At 37.8% G+C, this 27,587-nt stretch overlaps 1 protein-coding gene and 1 pseudogene across 1 annotated transcript; both read right to left on the bottom strand.

The window, feature by feature from the left end:
- Positions 1 to 18,793: 18,793 nt before the first annotated feature.
- Positions 18,794 to 21,250, bottom strand: LOC149244344 (glutathione reductase, cytosolic pseudogene; annotated as a pseudogene).
- A 3,425-nt stretch (positions 21,251 to 24,675) lies between these two features.
- On the bottom strand, positions 24,676 to 25,599 carry LOC149244345 (uncharacterized). Its single transcript, XM_089371511.1, has one exon. It carries the CDS (start codon positions 25,597 to 25,599, stop codon positions 24,676 to 24,678), a length of 924 nt encoding a protein of 307 aa, XP_089227637.1.
- Positions 25,600 to 27,587: the final 1,988 nt, after the last annotated feature.

Below are 27,587 nucleotides of genomic sequence, written 5' to 3' on the forward strand. Positions count from 1 at the left end.
AAGTGCTACTACTCATGATGGCATCCACAGTCTTTCTCTTGCCATAAGGCTGGCAGATCAGAGAGCTCTATATGGCAATGATTCTAAGTTTCTAAGGACATTCTTTGATCCCCGTAGCTGCAACCTATCCCCTCTTAATGGGATTTCCTCACTGAACGCCCTCAACTCTTTTAAACCCACTTTTCCATGTCTCAATTTTAATTCTAACCCTAATAGAACAGAAGCCCTAACTAGAGCAGTCAGAGATATAGATGCCAACTTCTTTGAAAGTCTCCCCACACAAATCTCAGAAGTACCGTTACCAGTGCTGAATTCCACTAATTGTGATGATTTGTCTCCGTATTCTCTATCTCTGCAGGAAGGGATCAATAATGGCAATACCAACAGGTATTCTGAGGCCAATCGGTGGAGAGCAATTGCGCAGCAGAATTTTTGGTGCATTCGGTCTTTTGTGATTAGACCCATCTCCAGTATCTCATGGCAACTCAAGCTCAAGCCTCAGCAAGAAACCATCAAGAGAATTCTGAGTCTTTCTCCACCCCCAGTTAAAATGCCACTCAGTTCCTGTTGCGTTATCTCTTTTAAGTCATTCTCTTTCCTCTCCATTTTCAATTACAAGCCCACCTTCAATCGCATAAAACACTCATACTCTGTCAGTCAATGTACACCCGATTCAATACCCCACAACTTCAACCCCTTTCAGATCACCTTCAAAAACCTGGGTATTTCTCAGTTGATATATGCACAGCACAAAAATAACATTCTCAAGGATGTGGGTAATCAAACTCTGTCAATGGCATCCATGTTCTTGTTCACCTTTCTGATTCACCAAGTGCAGTTGACACCATCTTTAGCAATTACCCAAATCCTGAACTCAGACTTTCAATCCAACATGGCCTCAAAAGAGCCAGAAGCAATAAAAGCCCCAGACCTTCAGCTACCCAACAACTTCACCAATGTTATTGACATAGCTAGGGTCTTATCTCCAGCCCAAGCAGTGAAGATTTCACAAGAGTTGCAGGCTTTGGAAGACAAGTCAGAGTGGAAAATGAGAATCCTTACAAGGTCTGGGCCATACTTGCCTCCCCTAATTACCTGCCTCGGTTTCCTTCCACATCCACCCGGTATCCACCCATAAGAGAATCCTGGGAGCTCTTTCTTTCTTGTAGCTGCTAGCTGTGGGTTTAGGTCCAGGCCCCGCCTGACTGCCTGTCACTGTATGTACTTCGGAGGATCGTTACAGCCTCGGTTTTCGTCACCGTCCAGCCGCCTGCCAATCAGATTCCCTTACCCTAATCCCATGCCCATCATCATCATCATCCCCACTCAAGCTATCATATATTCACACGCCCTCTTCTTCTCCACGCTTGTCTTCTGTGCCTTCCCTCTTTTTTTATGCTGGTCTTCTGTGCAATCTGATCTCTTCTTCTCCTCCCATTTGTTTTCATCCTGCTCCTTGTTCTTTCTGTATTTGTATTTCTCTGTGTTTGCGTGCAGAGAAAATATTTGGAAATAATTACTATTTTCCGGATTCATCACACTGTGTTACTTGAGTCGACCTTTCCAGCCATAGAGTAAACGTTACTAGCCATTCAGTGTGATTCACTTTCAGAACACTACAAGCCAACAGTTTGTTATTTAATACTAATGTTATTGAAGCCTGAGACTCCAATAAGCAAATCAAGGTGTGTGGATTTTACATTTAATTTCTGTTTCTTTGGGTAATCTCATCTCAGGCTCCCATAGCCTATCCATTTGTTTCATGGTATTAATTCTTTTGGATTCTAACTATTCCATGTTACTGCAGGATCTGTTTATTAGATACTTCCATCTGGGTCTGCAACTTGGCGCAACAGTGCAGGACTGGTGTGTGTTCGCCTGCATATCGGTTTTTCAAACTGTAGTGGTTTTCAAGGTGTTGGATTCTAAGTTAGCTTTAGAGCTGAAATGGTTCTCAGCTCCATCCAAGTCTGCATGGATTCTGACTAGCCACAAGTATAACAATAGCCTAATTGCACTGTGATTAGGCTCAGACTCTTGTTTCTGCCCTCCTCCTCTTTCTTGGTTTTCTTAGGGTTAGGGTTGCAGCAAAGGCGATGGTATGTAGGTCCGAATTCATCCCATCCCATCTAGGGTTTCTGAGTATATTATATGCATATTTTGTAGCTTTACAAGCATCTCACGTACACTTTTGTAATGAATGATTACTTTATACCTTGGAAATTTAGTATTGATTCATGTTTAGATGTAGCTCACGGTGAATTTCACAAATATATGATGCTTTATTGTCAGTTATTCTTAGAATTTCATCTCAATCACAGCTTCTTCTACTAGCATTCTTATTTCATGGAGGAGGTCAAATGTTTTGGCTTGTGTTGGAGATGTATCAGTCTGTTAGAGTCCAAGATCAAGATCCTTTTCATTGATTGTTTTTGTTTATTTGAGTTTTATCTTCAGGATACATCACATAGAGATTTATTTGATAAAGTTTTCAAGGTTGGAAAGTTTATTTGGAAAGGTTATTTGAGTTTTATCTTTAGGATACCTCACATAGAGATTATTGTTACACAGTTTTCAAGGTTGACGAATAAAAATAGATTTATTAGAGAGATAAAATTCAAATGAATTAGAATCACAAAAGCATAAACTCTGAAACTTTCATTTATTTTGGCATAATTAGAAATTTGAGTTGTAGCTGAGATATTGATGCTTGTATTTGACGCAATATTTCCTTTGATTCTTTGTGCAGAGTGTCATGCATGAGAGAACCCTAAAGCCTCTGGAGGGAATGCTGCCGGCTTGCTCCCGGCCTATGATGGAACAAAGTGGATTGAAGCCACCACTGCCAGATCAACCACTCAATTTCCCTCATTGTGATTCAGCCAACACCAAGTTTTGCTACTACAACAACTACAGCTTGTCCCAGCCTCGCCATTTCTGCAAGACATGCAAGAGATATTGGACTAGAGGAGGCACTCTGCGCGACGTTCCTGTTGGTGGTGGGTTCCGGAAGAACAAGCGTGCCAAAAGAAAAATAGATCACGCTTGTGCTCAAATGAACAAAGCTTCCACATCTGTTAATGAGTTAAACATAAATGGTTTAACTCCCCTAGGGCATTCTCAAATTGCAAATTATATTTTCTATGGGCTTCCTGCAGGAAGTGCTACTACTCATGATGGCATCCACAGTCTTTCTCTTGCCATAAGGCTGGCAGATCAGAGAGCTCTATATGGCAATGATTCTAAGTTTCTAAGGACATTCTTTGATCCCCGTAGCTGCAACCTATCCCCTCTCAATGGGCTTTCCTCACTAAACGCCCTCAACTCTTTTAAACCCACTTTTCCATGTCTCAATTTTAATTCTAACCCTAATAGAACAGAAGCCCTAACTAGAGTAGTCAGAGATATAGATGCCAGCTTCTTTGAAAGTCTCCCCACACAAATCTTAGAAGTACCGTTACCAGTGCTGAATTCCACTAATGGTGATGATTTGTCTCCGTATTCTCTATCTCTGCAGGAAGGGATCAATAATGGCAATACCAATAGGTATTCTGAGGCCAATTAGTGGAGAGCAATTGAGCAATAGAAGCTAGCTGAGGGTAGTGATCCTGTACTGGTAGGTATAACCCCTTTCTCTGAACTGGAAAACACTAATAGCTCTAGGAATGATCTTAACCTAAAAGTGGTCACAAGCCTCCCTTCTTGTGTCAAGGTGGAAGGTCAAGACAATCGTTTGAATATAACTCTAGAATGGCCAGTTCCATTAGAGCCCTTTTTTGAGGCAGCTAGTGATACTGCATATTGGAATGGAGGAGTATTGCCTGAGCTCACTAATTATTGATCTTCTGTAGGCTCCTTGATCTAGAATTAAGATAATACCCATTAGTTGCTGCACATGAAATGCTTCTTGAAAGAGCATGAATTGATGAGAGGAATGTATTTTTTAAGATGAAGGAAATGTCAAGCATTAGGGTTTAGACTTTCAGGGCTGATTAATTGTCATGTAGTCTGGCCAGTCTCTCCAGATGAAGGCTTCCCTACACTTGAATTTTGTTATGTTTGTTTATTTGTTTTTCATTTGTCATAAATATCTATAAGATGGGTCTTCATCAATGTCCAAATTCACTTCATAGGAATGCAGTGACATGATGGACTTGGGACATGATCACCATGACAGAAGCTAACTGAGGAATACAGATCAAATGTATAGCATAAGAGGTTTGAAGCTTCATTTTTTTCCAGCTTCAAACATCGCGGGGCAACAAAGGTTGGGGTTAATAATTTGCCTTAATTATCCTAGCAAAATTGCAAGGAGAGGAGGAAATCAAATTATCACATCCAGTTCTATGCAGGACAGCTGAATATGCTAACTCACTTTTGTCTGGAGTTTGTGAGTCAAGAAAAAGTTATTGCTAAGGTCAGGTGAAACTATTTCCCAAGTTTAACAGTTTTCTTTTGATAATCAGTTGGTATCATGATGATATTATTTGTAAATATGTGAGGGTTCATGGCAGTGGGTTGTGCTGTTCTTCTTTCTCCTCTGTGGCTATTGTTATTTGCTTCATTTGGGATCCTTCCAATTGTGGGGAGAACTTCGGATTGGGAGCCTTTGGTAAAGAACAACTTAGGGTTTTTAGGAGCAACTGTTGCTTTTTATCTGACACCCATTGGTTAAGAGACACATATTGTATTTGATATTATAGTGACCATAGTGGTGAAAGGTTACATTGGTTAAGAGACACATATTGTATTTGATATTATAGTGACCATAGTGGTGAAAGGTTACATTAAGAAAGGGAAACAATTAGTGGGGCTAATATATACTGCAATATATAGGAATATCTAATAGTAAATTCATTATAAGTATTTCCTATCCATTTGTTTCATGGTATTAATTCTTTTGGATTCTAACTGTTCCATGTTACTGCAGGATATGTTTATTAGATGCTTCCATCTGGGTCTGCAACTTGGTGCAACAGTGCAGGACTGGTGTGTGTTCGCTTGCATATCGGTTTTTCAAACTGTAGTGGTTTTCAAGGTGTTGGATTCTAAGTTAGCTTTAGAGCTGAAATGGTTCTCAGCTCCATCCAAGTCTGCATGGATTCTGACTAGCCACAGGTATAACAATAGCCTAATTGCATTGCGATTAGGCTCAGACTCTTGCTTCTGCCCTCCTCCTCTTTCTTGGTTTTCTTAGGGTTAGGGTTGCAGCAAAGGCGATGGTATGTAGGTCCGAATTCATCCCATCCCGTCTAGGGTTTCTGAGTATATTATATGCATATTTTGTAGCTTTACAAGCATCTCACGTACACTTTTGTAATGAATCATTACTTTAAGCCTTGGAAATTTAGTCTTGATTCATGTTTAGATGCAGCTCAGGGTGAATTTCACAAATATATGATGCTTTATTGTCAGTTATTCTTAGAATTTCATCTAAATCACAACTTCTTCTACTAGCATTCTTATTCCATGGAGGAGGTCAAATGTTTTGGCTTGTGTTGGAGATGTATCAGTCTGTTAGAATCCAAGATCAAGATCCTTTTCATTGATTGTTTTTGTTTATTTGAGTTTTATCTTCGTTTATTTGAGTTTTATCTTCAGGATACATCACATAGAGATTTATTGTGATAAAGTTTTCAAGGTTGGAAAGTTTATTTGAGTTTTATCTTTAGGATACCTCACATAGAGATTATTGTTACACAGTTTTCAAGGTTGACAAATAAAAAATAGATTTATTAGAGAGATAAAATTCAAATGAATTAGAATCACAAAAGCATAAACTCTGAAACTTTCATTTATTTTGGCATAATTAGAAATTTGAGTTGTAGCTGAGATATTGATGCTTGTATTTGACGCAATATTTCCTTTGATTCTTTGTGCAGAGTGTCATGCACGAGAGAACCCTAAAGCCTCTGGAGGAAATGCTGACGGCTTGCTCCCGGCCTATGATGGAACAAAGTGGATTGAAGCCACCACCGCCAGATCAACCACTCAAATGCCCTCGTTGTGATTAAGCCACCACCAAGTTTTGCTACTACAACAACTACAGCTTGTCCCAGCCTCGCCATTTCTGCAAGACATGCAAGAGATATTGGACTAGAGGAGGCACTCTGCGCAACGTTCCTATTGGTGATGGGTGCCGGAAGAACAAGCGTGCCAAGAGAACAATAGATCACGCTTGTGCTCAAATGAATGAAGCTTCCACATCTGTTAATGAGTTAAACATAAACGGTTCAGCTCCCCTAGGGAATTCTCAAATTGCAAATTCTATGTTCTATGGGCTTCCTGCAGGAAGTGCTACTACTTAGGATGGCATCCACAGTCTTTCTCTTGCCACAAGGCTGGCAGATCAGAGAGCTCTATATGGAAATGATTCTGAGTTTCTAAGGACATTCTTTGATCCCCATAGCTGCAACCTATCCCCTCTCAATGGGCTTTCCTCACTGGATGCCCTCAACTCTTTTAAACCCACTTTTCCATGTCTCAATTTTAATTCTAACCCTAATAGAACAGAAGCCCTAACTAGAGTAGTCAGAGATATAGATGCTAGCTTCTTTGAAAGTCTCCCCACACAAATCTCAGAAGTGCCGTTACTAGTGCTGAATTCCACTAATTATGATGATTTGTCTCCGTATTCTCTATCTCTGTAGGAAGGGATCAATAATGGCTATACCAGCAGGTATTCTGAGGCCAATCATTGGAGAGCAATTGAGCAGCAGAAGCTAGCTGAGGGTAGTGATCCTGTACAGGTAGGTATAACCCCTTTCTCTTAACTGGAAAACAGTAATAGCTCCAGGAATGATCTTAACCTAAAAGTGGTCACAAGCCTCCCTTCTTGTGTCAAGGTGGAAGGTCAAGACAATCGTTTGAATATAACTCCAGAATGGCCAGTTCCATCAGAGCCCTTGTTTGAGGCAGCTAGTGATTCTGCATATTGGAATGGAGGAGTATGGCCTGAGCTCATTGATTATGGATCTTCTGTAGGCTCCTTGATCCAGAATTAAGATAATACCCATTAGTTGCTGCACATGAAATGCTTCTTGAAAGAGCATGAATTGATGAAAGGAACATATTTTTTCAGATGAAGGAAATTTCAAGCATTAGGGTTTAGACTTTTAGGGCTGACTAATTTTCATGTAGTCTGGCCTGTCTCTCCAGATGAAGGCTTCCCTACACTTGAATTTTGTTGTGTTTGTTTGTTTTTCATTTGTCATCAAGATCTATAAGATGGGTCTTCATCCATGTCCAAATTCACTTCATAGGAATGCAGTGACATGATGGACTTGGGACATGATCACCATGATAGAAGCTGACTGAGGAATACAGATCAAATGTACAGCATGACAGAAGCTGACTAAGGAATACAGATCAAATGTACAGCATAAGAGGTTTGAAGCTTCATTTTTTTCCAGCTTCAAACATCGCGGGGCAACAAAGGTTGGGGTTAATAATTTGCCTTAATTATCCTAGAAAAATTGCAAGGAGAGGAGGAAATAAAATTATCACATCCAGTTCTATGCAGGACAGCTGAATATGCTAACTCACTTTTGTATGGAGTTTGTGAGTCAAGACAAAGTTATTGCTAAGGTCAGGTGAAACTGTTTCCCAAGTTTAACAGTTTTCTTTTGATAATCAGTTGGTATCATGATGATATTCTTTGTAAATATGCGAGGGTTCATGGCAGTGGGTTGTGTTGTTCTTCTTTCTCCTCTGTGGCTATTTTTATTTGCTTCGTTTGGGATACTTCCAATTGTGGGGAGAATTTCAGATTGGGAGCCTTTGGTAAAGAACAACTTAGGGTTTTAAGGAGCAGCTGCTGCTTTTTATCTGATACCCATTGGTTAAGAGACACATTTTATTTGATATTATAGTGACCATAGTGGTGAAAGGTTACATTAAGAAAGGGAAACAATTAGTGGGGCTAATATATAGTGCAATATATAGGAATATCTAATAGTAAATTCATTATAAGTATTTTTATTCTTTATGAAAGTATTTGTTTGTTGTATTTGCGTTCTTCAATTTATGCCTTACGGTGTTTCCTTTGCAACATCTAGTGCAAATGCTAGTTTTTAGTCATTTTAGGGAAATTTCCCTCATATTATTTTCCTTAAATTTATTAGATGGTCCATTATCTAACTAACTTAATGGATTTAAAAAAAGTATCTATTATAGATGGTTATTGATCTAAAATTTATATTTAATTAGAAAGTTTAAGTTTACATTACATAGCTTAATGTTTTACGTTTATATTTAATTAATAAATTCTATTAATAAGTTATACAAACCATTAATAATAATAATAATAATAATAATAATAATGATAATAATAATATAATTTATAAAATAATAATTAATTTTATAATATTATTATTATAGTTATATATTTAGGAGTATTAAGAGTAATAATAACTCCATACTATTATTAATATTAATAATCCCTAGATCTATTAATAAATTAATATTAACATAAATATAGTTAACATTTCACATAAATAATAAACATGACTAACATAAAAGTATTAAAATAAATATTCACAAATAGCATTCATAAGATTATTATTTTAGACATTAATAACATTTAGAACATAAAAATACATTATGTTAATAATATTGATAATATGTATATTAAACACTATTAATACATTGAATAATTATTTATCTAATAATATTATTATAATTAAATAATATTATCAAATATAATATTAGTCCATGTCCCTATCCCTTGGTCTAGTCCGGTTGGCTAGTCAAATTTAGTTGTTTCATGGTCAAATATAGTCGTTGGTCCAGTCTAGTTGCCCAGTCCGATATAGCCATTTCCGAGTCAAATTTAGCCTTTGGAAGATCTCCTCTCCCTATTTAACATGCAGCCATGATCTGGTTCTTCAACTTGTCCGGACGATAAACCACGCTCGATGGTTCGAAACGAGTCGACAAATGTATTATAATGTGATTTACGCCGAAAAATCTTCTCATAAAACTTGATATGGATCACAGAAGCCTCAATTCAACAAATGTAAATGATGTTTTTTGAAGTATTTTTTTTTAAACATTAAATGATTTTTTTTTAAACATTAAATGATGTTTTTTTTAAACATGTTTAACAGTAAATGAAAATAAATTATGAAAACTTTGTAGGTGTGCTTTGTTTATGGCTACATAATCTTTCCAAATCTTTATTCCTTCGGTATATATTTGGACCTTTAGGAACAATTTCTAGTATTTAATACTTTTAAATATAAAATTTTCTCTAGTCTATCTCATTATATCCTTCCTATCTTATGTGCCTCGACATCGTCCTTTGCTCCTGTTGACCTCTGTCCCTCACTCTGCCACCGCAAGACCCTAACTATTCTGTACAAGATTCTGACATTGCCCCAAAAATGCAAACTCGAAAATTCACAGGTTCATGGAGCAGTCAAGGCACTTACTTATCGGCGTGTATACGTAATGGTAGGAAGAGAATTCCCAAAATGAAGAAACCATTCTATCACTTATTAAAGGTGCTTATTTAATGAAGTAGTTAGAGCTTGGTTGATCTAGTCTTGTTGCATGCTCACCCTTTCCATATGAATTTGAATTCAGTAACACCTCACAACTTGTTTTAATGAGCTTAGTGAACAAACTCCCTTTAAAGTAGTGGAGTTTTAGAAAGAAGGTTTTTTTTATCAAAATGCTCTCATTAAATTTGACTCCAATTTAGACCTAGGTTATTTATACACGTTTGGCCTTATATAAGTCTCTATTTTCTATATTTCTCACATCATATGAATTTTTATGATTAAAATAACATACTTACAGCGAAAATGTTCCTAACCACCCAACATTAAAATTAAAATAATCATTATAAAAATTATTATCATATTAAATAAGAGATTTAACATTTTTTAATATTATAATATACTTTATAATAGTAGTTAAAAATCAAAATCAAAATGATAATTTTATTTATAAAAATAATTATAAAGTCGTTTTCATTATAGTCATAAAAAATTTAGAAAATTAAATATTTTAATTAAAATACAACTAAGACATACTAAAAATGAAATAAAATAAAATAAATATGAATTAAATAAACAAATATATGAGAATAAAATAAATAATAAATAAATAAAATTAAATTAAAAAAATACACTGGTAGGAGCATTCATCCTCTCTAATTAATAATTTAAGTAACCACTCCATGGCATATAACAAACGTTGCATATATAAATCATGTTTTACATCTTTGTTAAACATTATGGAGACATAAGTTAACTAGCCGAATATTTTAATCGCCCTATCCAAATATGGTCACCCTTTTAATGAATTTGAGTTTCAAGACATAGCATTAAGCTTGGCTCAAACGTTAAATAGGCACTATGTATTTCAACTGTTCGATTAAAACACATTTCAACCAAAAGAAGTTATATCGGGTCAAATGAAAGTCGTTAACTCACTTCTAACTTTTCACCCCATATAAAGATAAAGACCATTGATTTTAAAACAATTTCAACCACTAGATTATCTAGCATGCACCTTGATTGGGAGATTCTAAGTCTCTAACTATGATTTATTTTATCCAAATTTCATTTTAGAATGTGAGTCTTCAGAGGCAACAGGAAAAGTTATGCAGATATTCTGGCAGCTACAGAGGAAAAATTACATAGATATCTAGAGGAAAAATTACATAGATATTCTAGTAGCTAGCCCTTGGAATCTATTTAGTTAGGGTTTTTTCGAGAAGCTGGGAAAGGGTCGAATACATTAACGAGAGGAAGAAGAATTTTTCCCATGAGCTATCTTTAACCTCAAACGTTAAACTAATTTTTTTCTTTATTTATTTAATTTCTTGAAAAGTTTATTGAATTGCCTAAATATTTTAGGTTAAGAATTTAATTTTAATTTATATTCACTTACATGAAATTTTTATGCGTAAAATGCACCCAGGACTAATTAAGTAGTTAAGGAATAGTTATTCTAATAGTTATTAAATCTTGATTTTCGAAATTATTTTTATTTTTTCATTTAATTAAGTAGTTAAGGGATAGTTACACTAACAGATATTAATTTTTTTGTATAAAAACCTATGAATTCATTTGATAGAAGGGGAAGCTTTTGAGGAGAAAAGAGACTTATGTATTAATGGTTTGAATGCAATTCATGGTTTACACAATTGACCTAATCTGTAATGTTCCTAATGGAAAAATAATAGCAAATAACATAGCCATGCACTAAGCTACAACAATAAGAAATTCACACATACATGTACAATCAATAAGTCATAGAATATGACTAGTAAATCTGAGTTGTTTTATTAATACCAATGTTGGAACTGAGTACAAATATAGTGGAATGATGGAATTTGGGTTTGCTTCCACAAGCATGCAAACCTGGAAATGGCTCACCTAGCAACTCACAATGCCCAAAAATTATACTACCGTTGTTGCTAGAGGTGAAATATTGTTATTTATGCCCTCAAATATGCTCCAACAATTCTGCAAAATTAATTGGAGACTTCTCTCACCCAAATCTACCAAATCCAAAAAAGATCTTGGGCTAATTCTAGCTGACCCGGAAAGCCCCAAGAAGTCTGAATTACCCATAAAATGCTAAAGAAGAACTGAAATTTATGCCATAGAAACTGCTCAGAAAATTATGTAAATTTAACTGAGAGCTCCTCACACCAAACCCATAAAAACCCAAAAATGGTTTGAATTAACTCTAAGCCAAGATCAAGCTCACCAAGTGGTGTGAAGTACCCAGTTTTTCAATAAATCGCAGTGTTGAAGGAATGTTGATTTATAGCCCAAATACTCCACGAAAAAATATGAAATTTTAACCACGGACTCCTCTCACTAAACCCATACAAAACCAAAAAAATATTGCTTTAATTCCAGTTGACCTAGAAAGCCCCAAATAATAAGAAAATCCTCGACTACCTAGCTGTACGTCCAACATGAAATTACCTTAATAAATGATCCAAATCCGCCTTTGGAAATCGCTGAAAATCACCTACAAAAATTTCCTCCGGAAATAAATCCAATTCCTAGCTAACTCTAGTTAAATTTCCAACCGAGAACCGCTTTGCAAATTCATCGTAATAACCACAGCATAGGCTCAGAAAATAATAATTCTTCCAAGCAATATACCACTGTCTCAACCAAGTAAATTAGTGTCAATCTCCTCCTGATGCCAAGAGAAAATATTATGCAAATGCTTAAAACCCGCAAACAAAGAAAGTTGCTCCATATTATCACTGTAGTTCTCCTTCTATGCCCAGGTAGTGTGAATGGCTGAGGGAAATATCTGTAATTATCTCCAATGGAAGTCCTAAAGTAGACTCCCAAAGGCCTCACTAGGGAGGCCCGCGAATTTCTCCAAAATGAGGGTGGAATTTATGCTTGGAATTCCTATGCTAAAAAGCAATTTTCTTATTGTTCTAAACAACCCCAAGAGAAGATCAAAGGTGAAATGTAATAGGAAAAATATGATCAAAAAATGAGTGTGTCCTCCTTTTATAATTTCTTCCCATGCTTCTAGACTCCCTTTTTAATTATTATTTTATTTGTGGGGGTCATTTTCCACTAGGTGACTTTTTCCTCCATTTTAATAAAATAATAATTTCCCACCAATCTCCATTAAAATAATATTTTGTGTTCCTTCCTTCAATAAAATATTATTTTTACGCCATTCCATTAAAATAATATTTTTTGTCTTTTCTCACAAAATAATGTTTTCCCCTTTTTTAATATTATAAAAAATTAACAAAACTCTTTAGTGATTTTAGCATGCATAAAATTGGGGACTTGACGGTCCTCCCTGCCAAAAATTTCTTGTCCTCAATAAATATCACTACATGTTGTTGATCCATGGGTTGGTTGAGCTAATGAAAGGGTCCAAATGTGCCACTAAAACACTCCTCGATGTTGCGCATCATCACATGAATAAATCTTATGTCACGAGGGTCCCAAACCATCTTGACCTCCTCTTGTGGAACATCCTTCCATATTGGCGAAGTCCCCCATGTCATCAGTGAATCATTGAAACCCAATGGAAGATCTAAATGATCTTTCTCTACAGAAACAATTGAATTCCTAACGGTATTTAAACGGTCGAATCCTGTGATCCCTAGATCCAATGCTAATCTCAAAAGGGTGCCACCATGTTGTCATTACACCACTCTTATCATGTTTGTCTTCCCATCATGCATAAGCTATATCCTCCTCTCTTGGAATCTGATGGAAAAATATATGAGTGCCAACACATCTGGCCCAAGAAACTCCATGAAGTCAAGGCCTACCCATCGAACACTAACCCTAATTTGGAGCAGGGACAAGAAAAACAATCCTTATCATGTGACGAAGGCCTCAACGCTCCCCCATATGTGAAAACAAGAGTGAGTTGGGTCACTCTCTACCTTAATCCTTCTCGCGACGAAATAAAGTGACCAATAAACCAACTGAATCTCTAGATCCAATAGCCATATCGGGTGCAGCATAGTCGTGAACTAGTGGCACCAGCCCATACCCTATCTCAATTCCGTGCTACAATCAATATATGGACTCCATAAATCACGAATCAATCTAGTTCGTGCAAGATTTCCTTATGCCTCCCACACCACATTGCGAGATATGTTACCTTGTATCATGAAAGTGTCGCCAAACACGGTGTGGAGTCTAAAAACATGCCAACAAGAATGGTCCACCAACTATTGTATATGATCATGAGATATCTCAGAATGCCTCACCCTAAAGGTGTCATGCATCTCCCTAAGTGTGGGCTTAAGGGTCGAGCACATGCCACCTCTACTGAAGATCGGATCATCCCCAAACTTGCACTTGCCAACTTGTGCTTTGACCATATGCCACTACTAGAAAGCCTCTCTCTTGATGCATTGTGTCTCGCCTAACTATCTCAAACAAAAATTCTAGGTCTTGTTGCTCGTGATGAAGACATTAAGAGACAATACCCAAGTCCCATGTATCAGAGTGCAATGGTTGAGAGTAATAAGTGTATGGGACCTAATGGGTATATTCAAGAACTCATATGGAAACTCACGGGCAACCCTATGACCAACCTGTTCTCTAATCCTGAGAGTTCCAAACCCAAGAGTATTATGGTTGTCCCCCTTAAGGGATCTCTTTGGAGGTAACACTCCAATTGAACCTATTATCCATCATCATGCCCTATTTTACACAAGCACGTACTCCTACACTCTTATGCATAACATTGAACCTCATGGCACAACTACGTAATCCACTCGATACCAATGCTCATTGTTGTACCACCCTGAACTATCAGACATCCCTCATGTGTCAGTGCATCCACCACCTTGCTAGCAATCCATCCATGATGTGAGCTACATATCCTCATCTATCCTGACAGACCTGAGTAGCCTAACTCCTCACATGCTAACAAGAATGATACTATTGTTCCTATCCTTAATAGCTTCAGTGTCTAATATACCAATGAGTGAGCATTGCCTCCATGCAATGATTTGTCAAGTGGCCTCCCGATGCACCCCCTTCCAATAAGCACATGCTAGAGGATGTTACTCATCCCGCGACTCTATGCGCAACCAACATTCCCAAACAACTCATCGAGTCTACCTAATCCTCTGTCAATCCAACCTGTCACTAACATTGATTGAGATCCAAGAGTGTGTGGTCACCTAGTCATCGAATTTATCACAGTGCTAATACCCTCACTAGCTAAATCCATGATGTGGTGGGGAGTCCCATTTGGATCCCAACATCCATCATCGTACGTCTCCATTGTATGGTACGAGGCCCCACTTGGATCCTAGTGCCAACTTGGGCCTCCAATTTTCCTAATGTTTGGGAGCTCCTGTTGAGCTTCACTCCCAACTCCACCAAGTACCCACTCAGAACCTCTTTCCATCCAACCCCAAGAGAGGGCTTGAATGCATGCACTCCTATACAGAGAACTATCCCTCCATCCTACGAATGTTGCACCCTATGCAACTCATGTCACCTCATCTCATTGGTTAGATTTCCACACAAAATCTATTGAGGTGACTCTAATTATCCCTCTCCATTGTGTAGAGGAAACCCACTAGTGCTACAAGCCCCATCTATTTATATATGAAGAGGGCTACTATGGCACTCCAACATACACCCCTCTAGCTGCATCATTAGGGACATCAACAGTTCCCCAACATGAGTCATCTGGACCACTAACTTGGCACAGACCGCTCTCATGCCATCCAGCTCCACATTCTGCTACAGAATGGTCTCTTAGACTATCGTGACCTTTTTCAATGTTAGAAGGCCGACGTGAAGTCATTGAAACTATTGTGGGAAGTTATCATCTATAAGCTCAGTCACATCTTTGGATACCTTTGTGTCTATAGGAACCTCATCAATGGAAGATATGTCTCCCAACACCTCATCAATGGTGGATACGGCTATGTCTCCTGGCACCTCATGAACCTGTTGTGGGAGGCCATCATCTGGAAACTCGATTATAGCTCTGGGTACCTCCTCAACGGATGGCCCTATAGGTGTATGCTCAATTGCCTCCACCAATGTGTCACTCTCGGGATATCGATGTGCTCCTCCTATGTGTTATCAACATCATGCTCAACCTTCTTCTCATGCGTCTGATATCTAAAGCTACATCTCCACTAGCAGAACTACCTCCTGGTCTCATCCTCTAACTGTCCATGTCCTGTCCACTCCTTCTCAGAAGGTCGTGTGCATTGATTCTATCGACTATCCCCACATGGTGTAAATGGCTCTACCTCTGTGGCATGCTTAATTCTAGGATCTCTATCTTAAGGATGAGGATGGCTCCAATTTATCCCCTTAATGCTACTCAATTGGGCCCATAATTCTTTTTAGTTTCTCATCGTTTTCTTTTAGTATATCATCATTTTTGTTGAGAATTTCATTGTTTCTATTGATTTCCTCTGTGATCCTCTATGTACTACATATTTCTTGCTTCACTAGAATGTCCATAGTTTCACCATTCACTATGCATGCATGCCTACACCTCCATGATTTTGCTAGTCTCCCCACAACTTGCCAAGATCATGCTCTGATACCAATTTAATGTTCCTAATGGAAAAATAATAGTAAATAACAACCAACCCCAAACTACCCTCACTTGACCTTTGTTAGATCTAGAACCTACTTGTTCTAGTCTCTAGAGATGTGACCTTAAGAACTGGACATACCTCCCTCAAAACCTCACCAACACATCTTCAGAATCTGCCCAAGGAATGCGGCAACATTCCTGCTCAGAATTCAGACTTATAAGGAGAAAAACACATCATAACTCAACCCATATTTTTTCGTCAAGCCTGCGGCTATCATTTTGTATCAATTCGGCCTTATCACAGGTGTCAAAATCACCCAAACATAACCCTTAAACAAATTCATCCTCCTTCCATTGAGCTCAGCTTAATTTAGAGAGTTATCTATGAATTGATGCACTTTTGGATGTGTGAAATAACATCACATCACTTTGTATTAATAGACTTTACAAGGGCTCCATGAATAGACATATCTTTTGGACATTCACACTAACCCTACATGACTTATGTGCCAAAAAAATCATTGTCAACTTCAAAAATTCATATCTCGTCAAAGACATCTCAGATTTCGAAGATTCTCGAAGCATTGGATTTTCCTTGCCATCTTCTATCATCTCCATCCGTCACATGTCCAAAATGCTCCATGGTTTTGGCCCAAATATCAATGGGTGCAAATCACCAACCTTGGATTCCAAGCCCACAAATGAATTTTGTGGTGCTTCACCCTCCAAATCCCTAACCCTAGGGCTTGGAGTACCTCCCAAGCTACTCAAAAAATCAACAATTATCACCATTCAATATCAATAGCCTAGTATGATTGTTCTAAAAGTTCCTCTCCATCTATGAGTAATCTTCCATTCACATGCATGGATGGAGCTAGTAATTAAAGCCTTGAATTCTATGAGTCATTTATCAATTGCAATCTTTTCTTTATTGTCTTTTATTTTAATCAAGTATATAGTACAAATTAATAATAAAATAATATATTTAACAATAACATATATTTTAATTTAACTATATTTTAAGCTAACATTACATAACCTTATTTTCCCATGAGAGTGTTTCTAGAAGGCAATTGTACCTTTAAATGAACAAATATGATATTATAGTTTAAAAAAAAGTCATCCACAAATAGAGTTCGTAGACAATGCAATCATGGATTATCTTGTTATTTTAATTATAAATTTTATTAATATAAAGTTGTATGTATTTATTGTTTTATTACTCTAATTTAACTATATTTAAACTAAGTTGGAGTACCTATTTTGTAGCCCTTGTTCAAATATAGGAGCTAATTCATGCCTTTCAAAGAGTAATAATTATACTAAGTGGCACAGAACGCTAGCTATGTGGCCTGGTTAATAAAAAGAGTTTGGAAAGAAGTTATTACAGTGTGAAGTAGCATTCTATCATTATATATTTTCTCAATAGTGATAATTTGCCATGTGGCCTGGTTAATAACAAGAGTTTGGAAAGAAGTTATTACAATGTGAAGTAGCATACTATCATTATATATTTTCTCAATAGTGATAATTTGCCATTACCTACATTAATGAAAAATTATGAATTTTGGATCACTTAAATGAAAACGCACAAACATATGATTTTCCATGATTTTTACAAGGCAAATTTGAAGGTCGATTAGAGTACGGCTTTTAAATGTGGTTATTCATGATAGTTGATTGTGGTCAAAATCTGACAAGCTAACATTAACGATTTAAATGTTCGGAAACTTGTAACCATTACACTTTTGACCATTCAATATTGGAGATATCGCATAGAAAATATATAATGTTATAGAAATAATAGAATGGTTGGTTTATTTCAATGTCAGATTTTGTTGGACACCTAATCCTCTAAGGGTTGGTGTGGAAGCTGAACAGCCAAAAGGAGCCCAAGAGATCACTTGGAATATGAATCCAAGGGTCACACCATGTACTATAAATGTATATCATTTGTTAATAATAAAAGTACTCTCCTATTTATCTTTCCTATTTTGTTGCTGCCCATGTGTGTGTTTAACATGGTACCAGAGTAGGCGATCTCTTGCCCTGCTTAAGTGTGAGCCACCTGTTTCTGTGGCCTTTGTAAACCAATGCTCTCCTCTTGATTATACCTTTCTGAGAATTTGTTAGAATAGAGGTTGTTACCTCTATCAGCTCTGCCATTCCTCTGTTGTGAGCAAACCTGCCCCTGCGACTACAAAGAGTAATATTGCCAGACCTGTCCCTCTCTACCAATGTAACAACTCTTTACCATTGCAGAAGTGTAGCTCTGCCATTCTAGATGTTCTCTGATACACTGATTTGTTGCTAGCATTAGTTGTGGTATTCATTCCATTCTCAGGCTTAGTGTTGAACTCGGTTCCATATTCCACCTGCTCAATTCCATTACAGTTGAATGCAGGACCTAAATTTGGCTCTCTGCCTCACTAAATCCTGGTCACTGCTCATATGTTGTAACGCGATTTAGGTTGTAACGTTGGTATCCTGTGAAAACATTTCAGTTTCGATTGTAACAATCACAATTATAACATGCCATTATAGAAAGACACCACCGGTTGTAACGCTATCCTTTGGAGTGCACTCAGCCTTATCCCTCTGTCATGCTGAATGCTACTCCCTACCATATATCGCTCTGATCCCACTGTGACAAATATACCATAGCCAGAGACAGACTGGATTGTAAAAAAATAGTTGTCAACATTCCCTAATGTTGGAGGTAACCGGTTAGTCACAAAGCTGGGCTTCGCCTACATTCTGACATGGTACTTATATTTTCAATATTGTACATTGGCAATAGGAACTACAGTACCTTATCTTGGTTAAAGGCAGAGATCTATCCCATCAGGTAGAGAAAATAAATCCATTAACCAACGACTTTGTCTATCAGGAAAAATGATAAGATATATGTCTCGTATTATAAATTTATTCACTTTTCTTTACTTGACTACCAACGGAAATACGCCTGCTAATAGTACGCATAGTAACAAACTATTATGCAGCTGATGGGTGGATACCAACAGTTGAGTCAAACTATGCCTTTGTAGCCCCACACTTCAAAGCAATAGCAATACCATGCATAATTTCAGGAGCATCTGGACCACACATTGATGCCCCAAGAACTTTGTCAGTCTCACAATCCACGACGAGCTTCATAACTGTCTTTTCAGGACGACGTGATATTGTATTTTTCATGAGTGTAAATGTTCAAGTGAAGATACCGATATCACCATTAGGTTTCTCTATAGCTTCCTTCTCTATAAGGCCCACTACAAAGAGAGGAGGTATATAGAATACTGCACAAGGAACATGATTATAATCAGGCTTAGTGGGTTTTCCACCAAACACAGTTTTAGCAAAGCAAGTACCCTCCATTAGCGCCACAGGTGTAAGGTTAACCCGATTTGTCACATCTCCAACTGCCCATATATTTGGAACTATGCTTCGAGAGTACTCATCAACCTTCACAGAACCTAAATTATCACACTCAACACCAACTGCATCAAGGTTGAGCCTATTTGTGTTGGCCTTTGAACTACATTGAAGAAAATGACAAGGTGTTGATCGCTGGATTTGGGTGAAAGGGGCATGCCGTGGGAGATATTCCTGGAGTTAGGTTTAAAGTTGTTAAGGTATCCAGTGTATCCTTGTTAGCACTATTCAAGGAGAAAGAGGATAAGGCAAAGAGGTTGAGTGGGAGTCGGGAGATTCTCTGATTGATTTCAGCTATCGATTGCAGTGGATTCAGGGTATTTCTATTTTCTATCCCTTTTCAAGCCAGGGTTTAGGAGGAGAAGGCAAAGAAGTTCACACATTTGGCCCTTTGAGGTTCACTGTTCGTGACTATTTAATTCGCATATCGATCCTCTCCTTTTCCCTCATGGGTGGTATTTTCAAGGCTCTTGTGCATTAGGGATTTTCAAGGGTTTGGCCCCTTCGAACAAGGGAATGCCCAGAGTTTCATGTTTCCGTGGCCAGCGCCAAGTCCAGAGCACCCGAGCAGAAGAGGCCGCAAGGTGCTAAGGTCTCGAAGCCAGAGTTTCATGTTTCCTAGATAGTGATGATCGTAGGATATGCAAAATTCGGGCATCAATAGTGACAGGTACATATGATTGAACAACATTGGTGAAGGTCAAGCTATTGGCTTGGACGCCTATTTCTCGTATTTGGCGGAATAGTGACAGTGCCTCCTCAGGAAAGCCATGCCTTGCATAGGCTGCCATCATAAGAGTCCACGAGCACTCTTCTCGTTGAGGCATTTGGTTGAAAACTCTGCGAGCGTCTACCAGCTTTTCACACTTAACATACATTTTAACAAGTGCATTATGTAAAAGATTGTCTGCTTTAATTCTGATCTGATTAATGTGAGCGTGTACTATTTTGGCTTCTGGTAAAGCTTTGTCCTGAATGCAAGCCTCCAACAGAGAAACATATGTAGAAGAATCCACAGAGTTGTTAGTAAAGCGTAAAATATTCAGGGTTTCATTCAAGCAACCCTGTTTACACAATATTCTGACATCAATCAAAGGCAAACTATTGCCATTGGCATTGTATTAGAGTTTGGAGTGCGTTGAGGTCTTCATTGTTTTACTATTTTTTTTTTTATTAAAAAAAATGGCTCCAATTGGTGCAATATTAGAGTTACTGGACAATCTAATACTCTCTACTATGGATTATACAATCAAAATCAACAAGGATTTTCTCACTGATATTCACAGTTGTTTACAAGATGTACATGACAAGATTGAATTTTTGCAGCTTGAATCTCAGCTACAGCAAGCAAAATTACAACAATGGAATCGTCATTCTGAACCTGTTTCTGTTCAGAACATTGAGACAACAACCCATCAGTAGCAAGTCAATAATGTTACATTTCATTAAGATTTAGTACCCAATGAAGCAGCAGTTGTACATGCAAACGCAGAAGTTCAGTTTGCACTTCCCAAGCCCATCATCAGACCTTGGGAAGAGCTTGTCCACAACAAGCACAGAACTGGTCTTGGATATGGCAAGGACGTGTCCTTTCTTATTCCAGATTATGCAAAGACCATTTAGTTTCAGAGTGTTGGATTACTTCATGACAGTTCACCTTCAGCTGTTGTAGATTCTGCCCCTCCTCCACAGTAACAGAAACAACAATAGATTGTGAAATGCCAACACTGTGATTGAGTTGGCCGTCTGAAATACCACTGTTTTGATCTTCATCCATGTAAGCACTGTCATAAAACCAGTCATTCTTCAAACAGATGCTTCAGAAACAAACCTCCTGTAAGAACAAAGATTCATCTTGGATGGATCACTTCTTGGCAATGGACATCAACAACGAAGAAGATATTCCAGTCACATGTCAGAACTTGTTCTAGAGTATTGAACAGTCTTGCAGTTGAGTTTTCTCCATCATCTCACCTTGTATTTGACAAGGGGGAAAATGATGGTCATCTACAAGCTTCAAAGACACATCAAGCGAGCTTGAGCCACAACCTGCCACACCAAATTCAGAGTTGTAGCCAGAGACAGAGATGCCACTTGAGCATGCCTTCAGTCGGTGATACCTCTTCAAAGAATTGGGGACACTTCCTCTAGCAGAAGACTTCAGCTTCTTGCTAGTTTTGGAAGAGTTCTAGGAATTGTGTTAAGCATTCTAGAGTTGGTGGTAATCCTTAAACCATCACAGGTTGAGACCTCCCTTTTCAGGTTGAGGTTCTCCCTTTTATGCGGGGTGCGACCTCCCTTTATTGGTTGAAGGTTTCCCTCTTCAAAACATCAGGAGCACTTCCTCTAGCAGAAGACCTGAGCTTCATGCCAAAATTGGAAGAGTTCTGGGAACTGCACTAAGCGTTCCAGTGTCGGTGGTGATCCTTAAACCACCGCCCTTTATACCGACATTTCAGAGAGCACATTCATCCTAGTGCTGCCATGCATTTTTGCACGTTTTGTATTACAACTCTCTTCTTGGACTCGTACATAACCCTTCGGATTAAGGGGGGAATGTTGGATACCTAATCCTCTAAGGGTTGGTGTGGAAGTTGAACAACCAAAAGGAGTCCAATAGACTACTTGGAATATGAATCCAAGGGTCACACCATGTACTATAAATGTATATCATTTGTTAATAATAAAAGTACTCTCTTGTTTATCTTTCCTATTTTGTTGTTGCCCATGTGTGTGTTTAACAGATTTAATTTCTCAGTTTAATATAATGGTATAGAAAAAATTATAATTTTACATTTATTTCAATGTCAACTGGGTCTTGAGAATATGGTACACCCATTAATTGCAAGACTTTGTCCTGCCACAAGCTATGGCCCATTGAAACATTCTATAGCAAGCAGTCACTTGCAGTCTCCAATATTTGGATTAATATGGCTGAAAAATCTGCAGTGCTAACAATAAATTTGATATTTGGAGTAAATAAATAACACCAACCATTTCTAGACGATATCAAAAGAATCATTTATGTAAATAGAGTCATCTGGACATTGAATTTTAATGTTGATCAACTTGTAAGAATTCAAATATTTTAGTTGTAGAATTCTCAACATAAGTAAAACGAACGAGACAAGGTAAGGTCTAATCATTTCCAGACGATTTAAAAAGAATAATTTATGTAAATAGAGTCATCCAGATGGAGATCAAACAATAATTTTAAGTACAATCAAAATTCTAAAATACTATATTATTGATTTATATATTTGTAAAGTTATTGTTTTACTGTGCAAATGACATAATATAGAAAATTGGGTTTGTATTTAGTGTAATTTTCTGGACTTTCTGGTATGCAGAAAAATTAGAGGTGAAATCTTAATTTGTGTTATTTAAACTATGTTTTTTATTGTATATGTGGATTCAACACCCTAAAAAACCCCTAGGGCACTTGGATTATGTAGAAGTTACCCATCAAACTTGTGATTTCAATAAATTCCTGCCGGATTTTAGAGATATTAGACCGGAAAAACCCACCGGAAAAGCTTCCAAAAGGTCTCACTAAAGACAACTCGATAGAAAATCGCTAAGGGGATTGCTGCAAAGAATTTGTGTGGACACCTAAAGTCCCTCTCTATATTCATACTTGATCAATCTCCTAAATAGATTTCGCAGATATGAAAGGCGCTTCATAACACCAATATATTCGCAGATCTATCAGGTAAAAGGAATTCACAGGCACGATTACATCGCAAGGTTGTCTATTAGAGGATGAAACAAAATGGGCTCCATACTTTTAGTGGGATCAGGATTATAAGGAATTAGACTCGTTTGGCAATTCTTATACCGGATATGAGTGGACATCGTTTGTTTTCATTGTTATATTTATTACCTTGGTCTTAGTGGATGTGTGGAAGGCCTTGTGAAGAAAGGCTAATTAGATTTCGGTATTAGCTCTTGTTCTTAGTGCTCTTACCATCCAGTTGCTCTTTTTTATTGATCACTTGGATTTTAGTCTAAATTCAAGCAATTCATATTTTAAAAACGCCCAATTGATTCTTTTGGTGGAGGAGCAACTCCTTATGGATAACATGAGAGTTATGATGTGTGTGTTCATTTCCTACTCTCTTCTTGGAATTGTCATTTGGGGCTTGAAAAGTGTATGGGGTGATCTTGAAGCACTAGCATTAATTGTAATAGCCCATCTGGCATATGAGGCTTACTTCTTTATAGCATTTTGGAAGGATTCCGCAGACGATTTTGATTCTGTAGCATGGTTAATATTGTCTCACATTGCCGTGTCGTTATGTTAGAAAACTAATCCTTGGGATTAGGTTTGTGTTATGGTGAGTGGTTATTAGAGTCCAAGAAGACCCATAAACTGAGTCAACGATTTTCTTGTTGTATTAATATGTACACTATGTAAATCATTCATTGAGATCAATTCTTAATATAAAGTTGAGATTGGTTTCGAATTTGTTATCTTATGGTGATATCACAGTAGACGTTAATCTGCTCTGTGGAATAGTCTGAGCCACTAGTTTTTGATAGAAACAGCTAAAATCACACAATCACAAAAACTCAAACATATATTATGCACAAATGGTGTATGTGCAAAGACACTCACACACACAGATTACATTCAGATCACTCTATTAAATAGAGTTTTTGAGATCCAACTTATTCCTAATTTAGAGAGAGTGGTTGAGAGAATTTCTCAACCATCACAAACCAATTTCTCAAATATGGAATGTAAGCATTAACTCCAACATCCTCCTTTAATGATTACATTACATGAAAAATAACAAAATAATCAAGCTTATCAGTAGATGCTCCATCAAGTTGCCTCATAACCTTCAGAAAGGTGTAGTTGGCAAGTTGGATTCCCGAGTTCCCTTCCTCAACTCCCGAATCAAGGACCTCCCGAAGTCAATTACTGGACAGCATCCCAATCTGTCGCATAACCTCATTAGGAAACCACTTCCACGTCTACCACTAATGAGGGATCCTTCCCTAGATCCGCAACTGCCATACTATCTGGACAACCATCCATATTGAGCCTTACTACTACTTCTTGATTTCTTCAAAACATTTTATAATAATGGAAATTAAACTAATATAATCACAAATGTATTTTCCATCTGTTCTCTGTCCGGCGTTGTAATTGAAAAAGTAACTGGCATTGTCCACCCAAACTGACGTTCTCTGAATTTAAGGACAAACACCACTCTGTAGTTGGTATCCGGAGACAAAAGCCTGCAGTCGATTTGACCACGGACCTCCAACCACGAAACCACTGTTAATTCCGCAAGCACCTCGAATCTGGAGTCGTGTCCGTCTCCACGAGCAAAACGCCAATATCGTTCGTCGTCGCCCCAAATGATAGTTAAGGCTCTTGCAGATAACATGTAACCCAATTTCGATGGGGATCCTTCCAGCCAAGCCCTCTTCGTGCCCATTAAACAGAGGACGGGGAGAGAGCAGAGGAGCTTCTGCCAAATTGGTAAATAAATTGAAAGACTCGAACGAATCGTCCTCCACCACTGTATTTTCGGACTCACCAACACCTTCGGTTGGTGTACAAACCGATGAGGAATAATTACTAGTATCCGCTTCCCCTGGTAGATCGACATCTGTGGACTCAAAGCCTGAGCTAATTACTGTTAATAATTGATGCGAGGAGGGGGGCTCATTACTTACAGGAGGGTTTCTAGGGCTTTTCCTCTCTTGTTTGCTGAAATAGAACGCAACAGCTGCTTCTTCCGCAGCAACCTGAATGTCGTGCGGAGACAAAGAAAGTGGCCGCAAAAGGTGATCAATCATCTCTGGAAAATTAAGCAACGCCTGCTTCTTGCCCTTCAGGTAGAACTCAGCGACGTCGTAAGCTCGAGCGGCCATCTCTGGAGTATCGAAGGAGCCGAGCCAGATTTTGCTTTTCTTTTTGGGTTCCTTGATTTCAGACACCCATTTTGATAGGACACAGAGATCGTCCGAATAGGACACAGATTTGAAGAGCTTGGAGACAACTGACAGTCTGCTAATGTCGCGCAGCATAGTAAAGGAGAAAATGGTAGATATACAGCTCTCTGGCAGGTCCAGCATACTTGTCTCGCGTTTGCATTCAGCACCAGGCATTAAAAGACAAATAAAAACAACGTCGATTATGATGGACAAACACAAAAAAAAGGATTTCGACTCACAATACACAGGCCTCTGATCCTGTGCTCCAATACCATGATAGAAACAGCTAAAATCACACAATCACAAAAACTCAAACATATATTATGCACAAATGGTGTATGTGCAAAGACACTCACACACACAGATTACATTCAGATCACTCTATTAAATAGAGTTTTTGAGATCCAACTTATTCCTAATTTAGAAAGAGTGGTTGAGAGAATTTCTCAACCATCACAAACCAATTTCTCAAATATGAAATGTAAGCATTAACTCCAACAGTTTTGTGGCCTTCTTTTGCACTCATGTTCATGCGCGCTTTTCCCTCATTAGTTTCGCGTGCCATGGATGGTGTAAGAGGATTGTATTGTCAGCGCGTTCCACTGTGTGGCATCACATGAGAAGCTTAAATTGGGGTTCAAGTGCATAGGCCTTGAGGGTTTTCAATTCATTGTTGTATTAATGATTTTTGATAATGAATTTATAACGATTTGTATGGAGAAAGGACACGTGATGCCTGTTTACAGTTGGGCGATATTTATATATTGAGAACCCATAGTGCGCGAGTTATCAAGAAGTGATTTGAATAGTATTGTGGCAAGTGAAAATTCATGAAGTTCTTGTTTCTTATTAAAACTCCACGCTTTTCAGAAATCGTCACTCTTGGAGGTCAAGGCATGAGCGAGCAAAACATCTTCCGAGAATATGATCATCTGAAAGAGATTCGTGAGTATCATGGAGGTCATCCTATTACACGTGCTATAGAATTTGAAGAGCTTGAAGAATTGTTGAAGGAGACGAGACCTGGTCAGCACAAGATCCAGATTCAGAAATTGTTGCTAAAGAGAACCAAGGTTTAAATTTCGTGTGGACAATCGCACTCTTGTATATGAGCATCCTAGTTGAAGTTTTAACACCACCACCCAAAGCCATTGCTGCTGCAACTATCACAGAAAGCCATCGCTTGAAGAGACATAACGAGGCAAGAAGGATTTTGGCCGCAATGCTAGATTGGAACAACAATGTGGAACTTTAATGAAGTCGTACAATCGATGTAGTTTTGGTGAAAGCATTGTTAGCAAATGAGTTGGAGAAATGGAGGCCACAATCCTCTTCCTTGATGTCAGAAAAATCCGTAAGCTTGTGAACATTTATAAACACATTGAAATTTAAGATTTAACATTATTGATATGGAGCTTTTAGAAATTGATGAGTCCATAGGCAAGTCGAAATGTGCATCAAAGTCTTAAAAAAATTGTATGAGAGACATAAGTGAACTGAGGTATAATAATATTAGTTTATTAAATAAAATCTCGTGAAGCTATGCAACCATAAAGACACTTTTGTTGTGAATATTAGAAAGTTATAATATGGCAGATTTCCCTCGCATTGTCCCCTATTTGTTCATTATGTCATTTCTCATTTACACATCGTCCCCATCTGTTGATTCTGTCAAGATTTACATCAAGTTTTGATCCCATGACAATTAACTAGCCAAACATATTCTCCAAGAACGATCGTCCTCCCATGATTCAATCATCCATGCCTTACGCCGGAATCAAATAAAAAAAAGCGGTTGTTTATATTTTGTTCACTCTGACCAATCATCCTTCACTGCCTTGATTACGTGATGTAGATAAGGTGGGGCCATGGTTCAAGTCTATTATTGATAATAGATCGACGATTGTTAGAAAAGCGGAGTTTGCAGAGGGCATAAATTGAAAAGGCGATGAAAGAAGCTTGAATACGAAGGTATTTGAAGTCCATAAAAATAAAATTCTTATTCAAATTTCGTGAGAAATTATTTCATATTCTTGCTCCCAAAGAATCATTTCGCACTGTTGAGATTTTCTGTTTTAGTCAAATAGGCAAAAATCTCTGAAGGATGACAACAATAGGGATTCAGTTCCTAGATTAGCTCCAGGTTGTTGGGAGGGAGTTAA

Source organism: Pinus tabuliformis, chromosome 8, assembly GCF_031772625.1.
Source record: "Pinus tabuliformis cultivar Carrire ecotype Pingquan chromosome 8, CPIR1, whole genome shotgun sequence".
Classification (NCBI taxonomy): Eukaryota; Viridiplantae; Streptophyta; class Pinopsida; order Pinales; family Pinaceae; genus Pinus; species Pinus tabuliformis.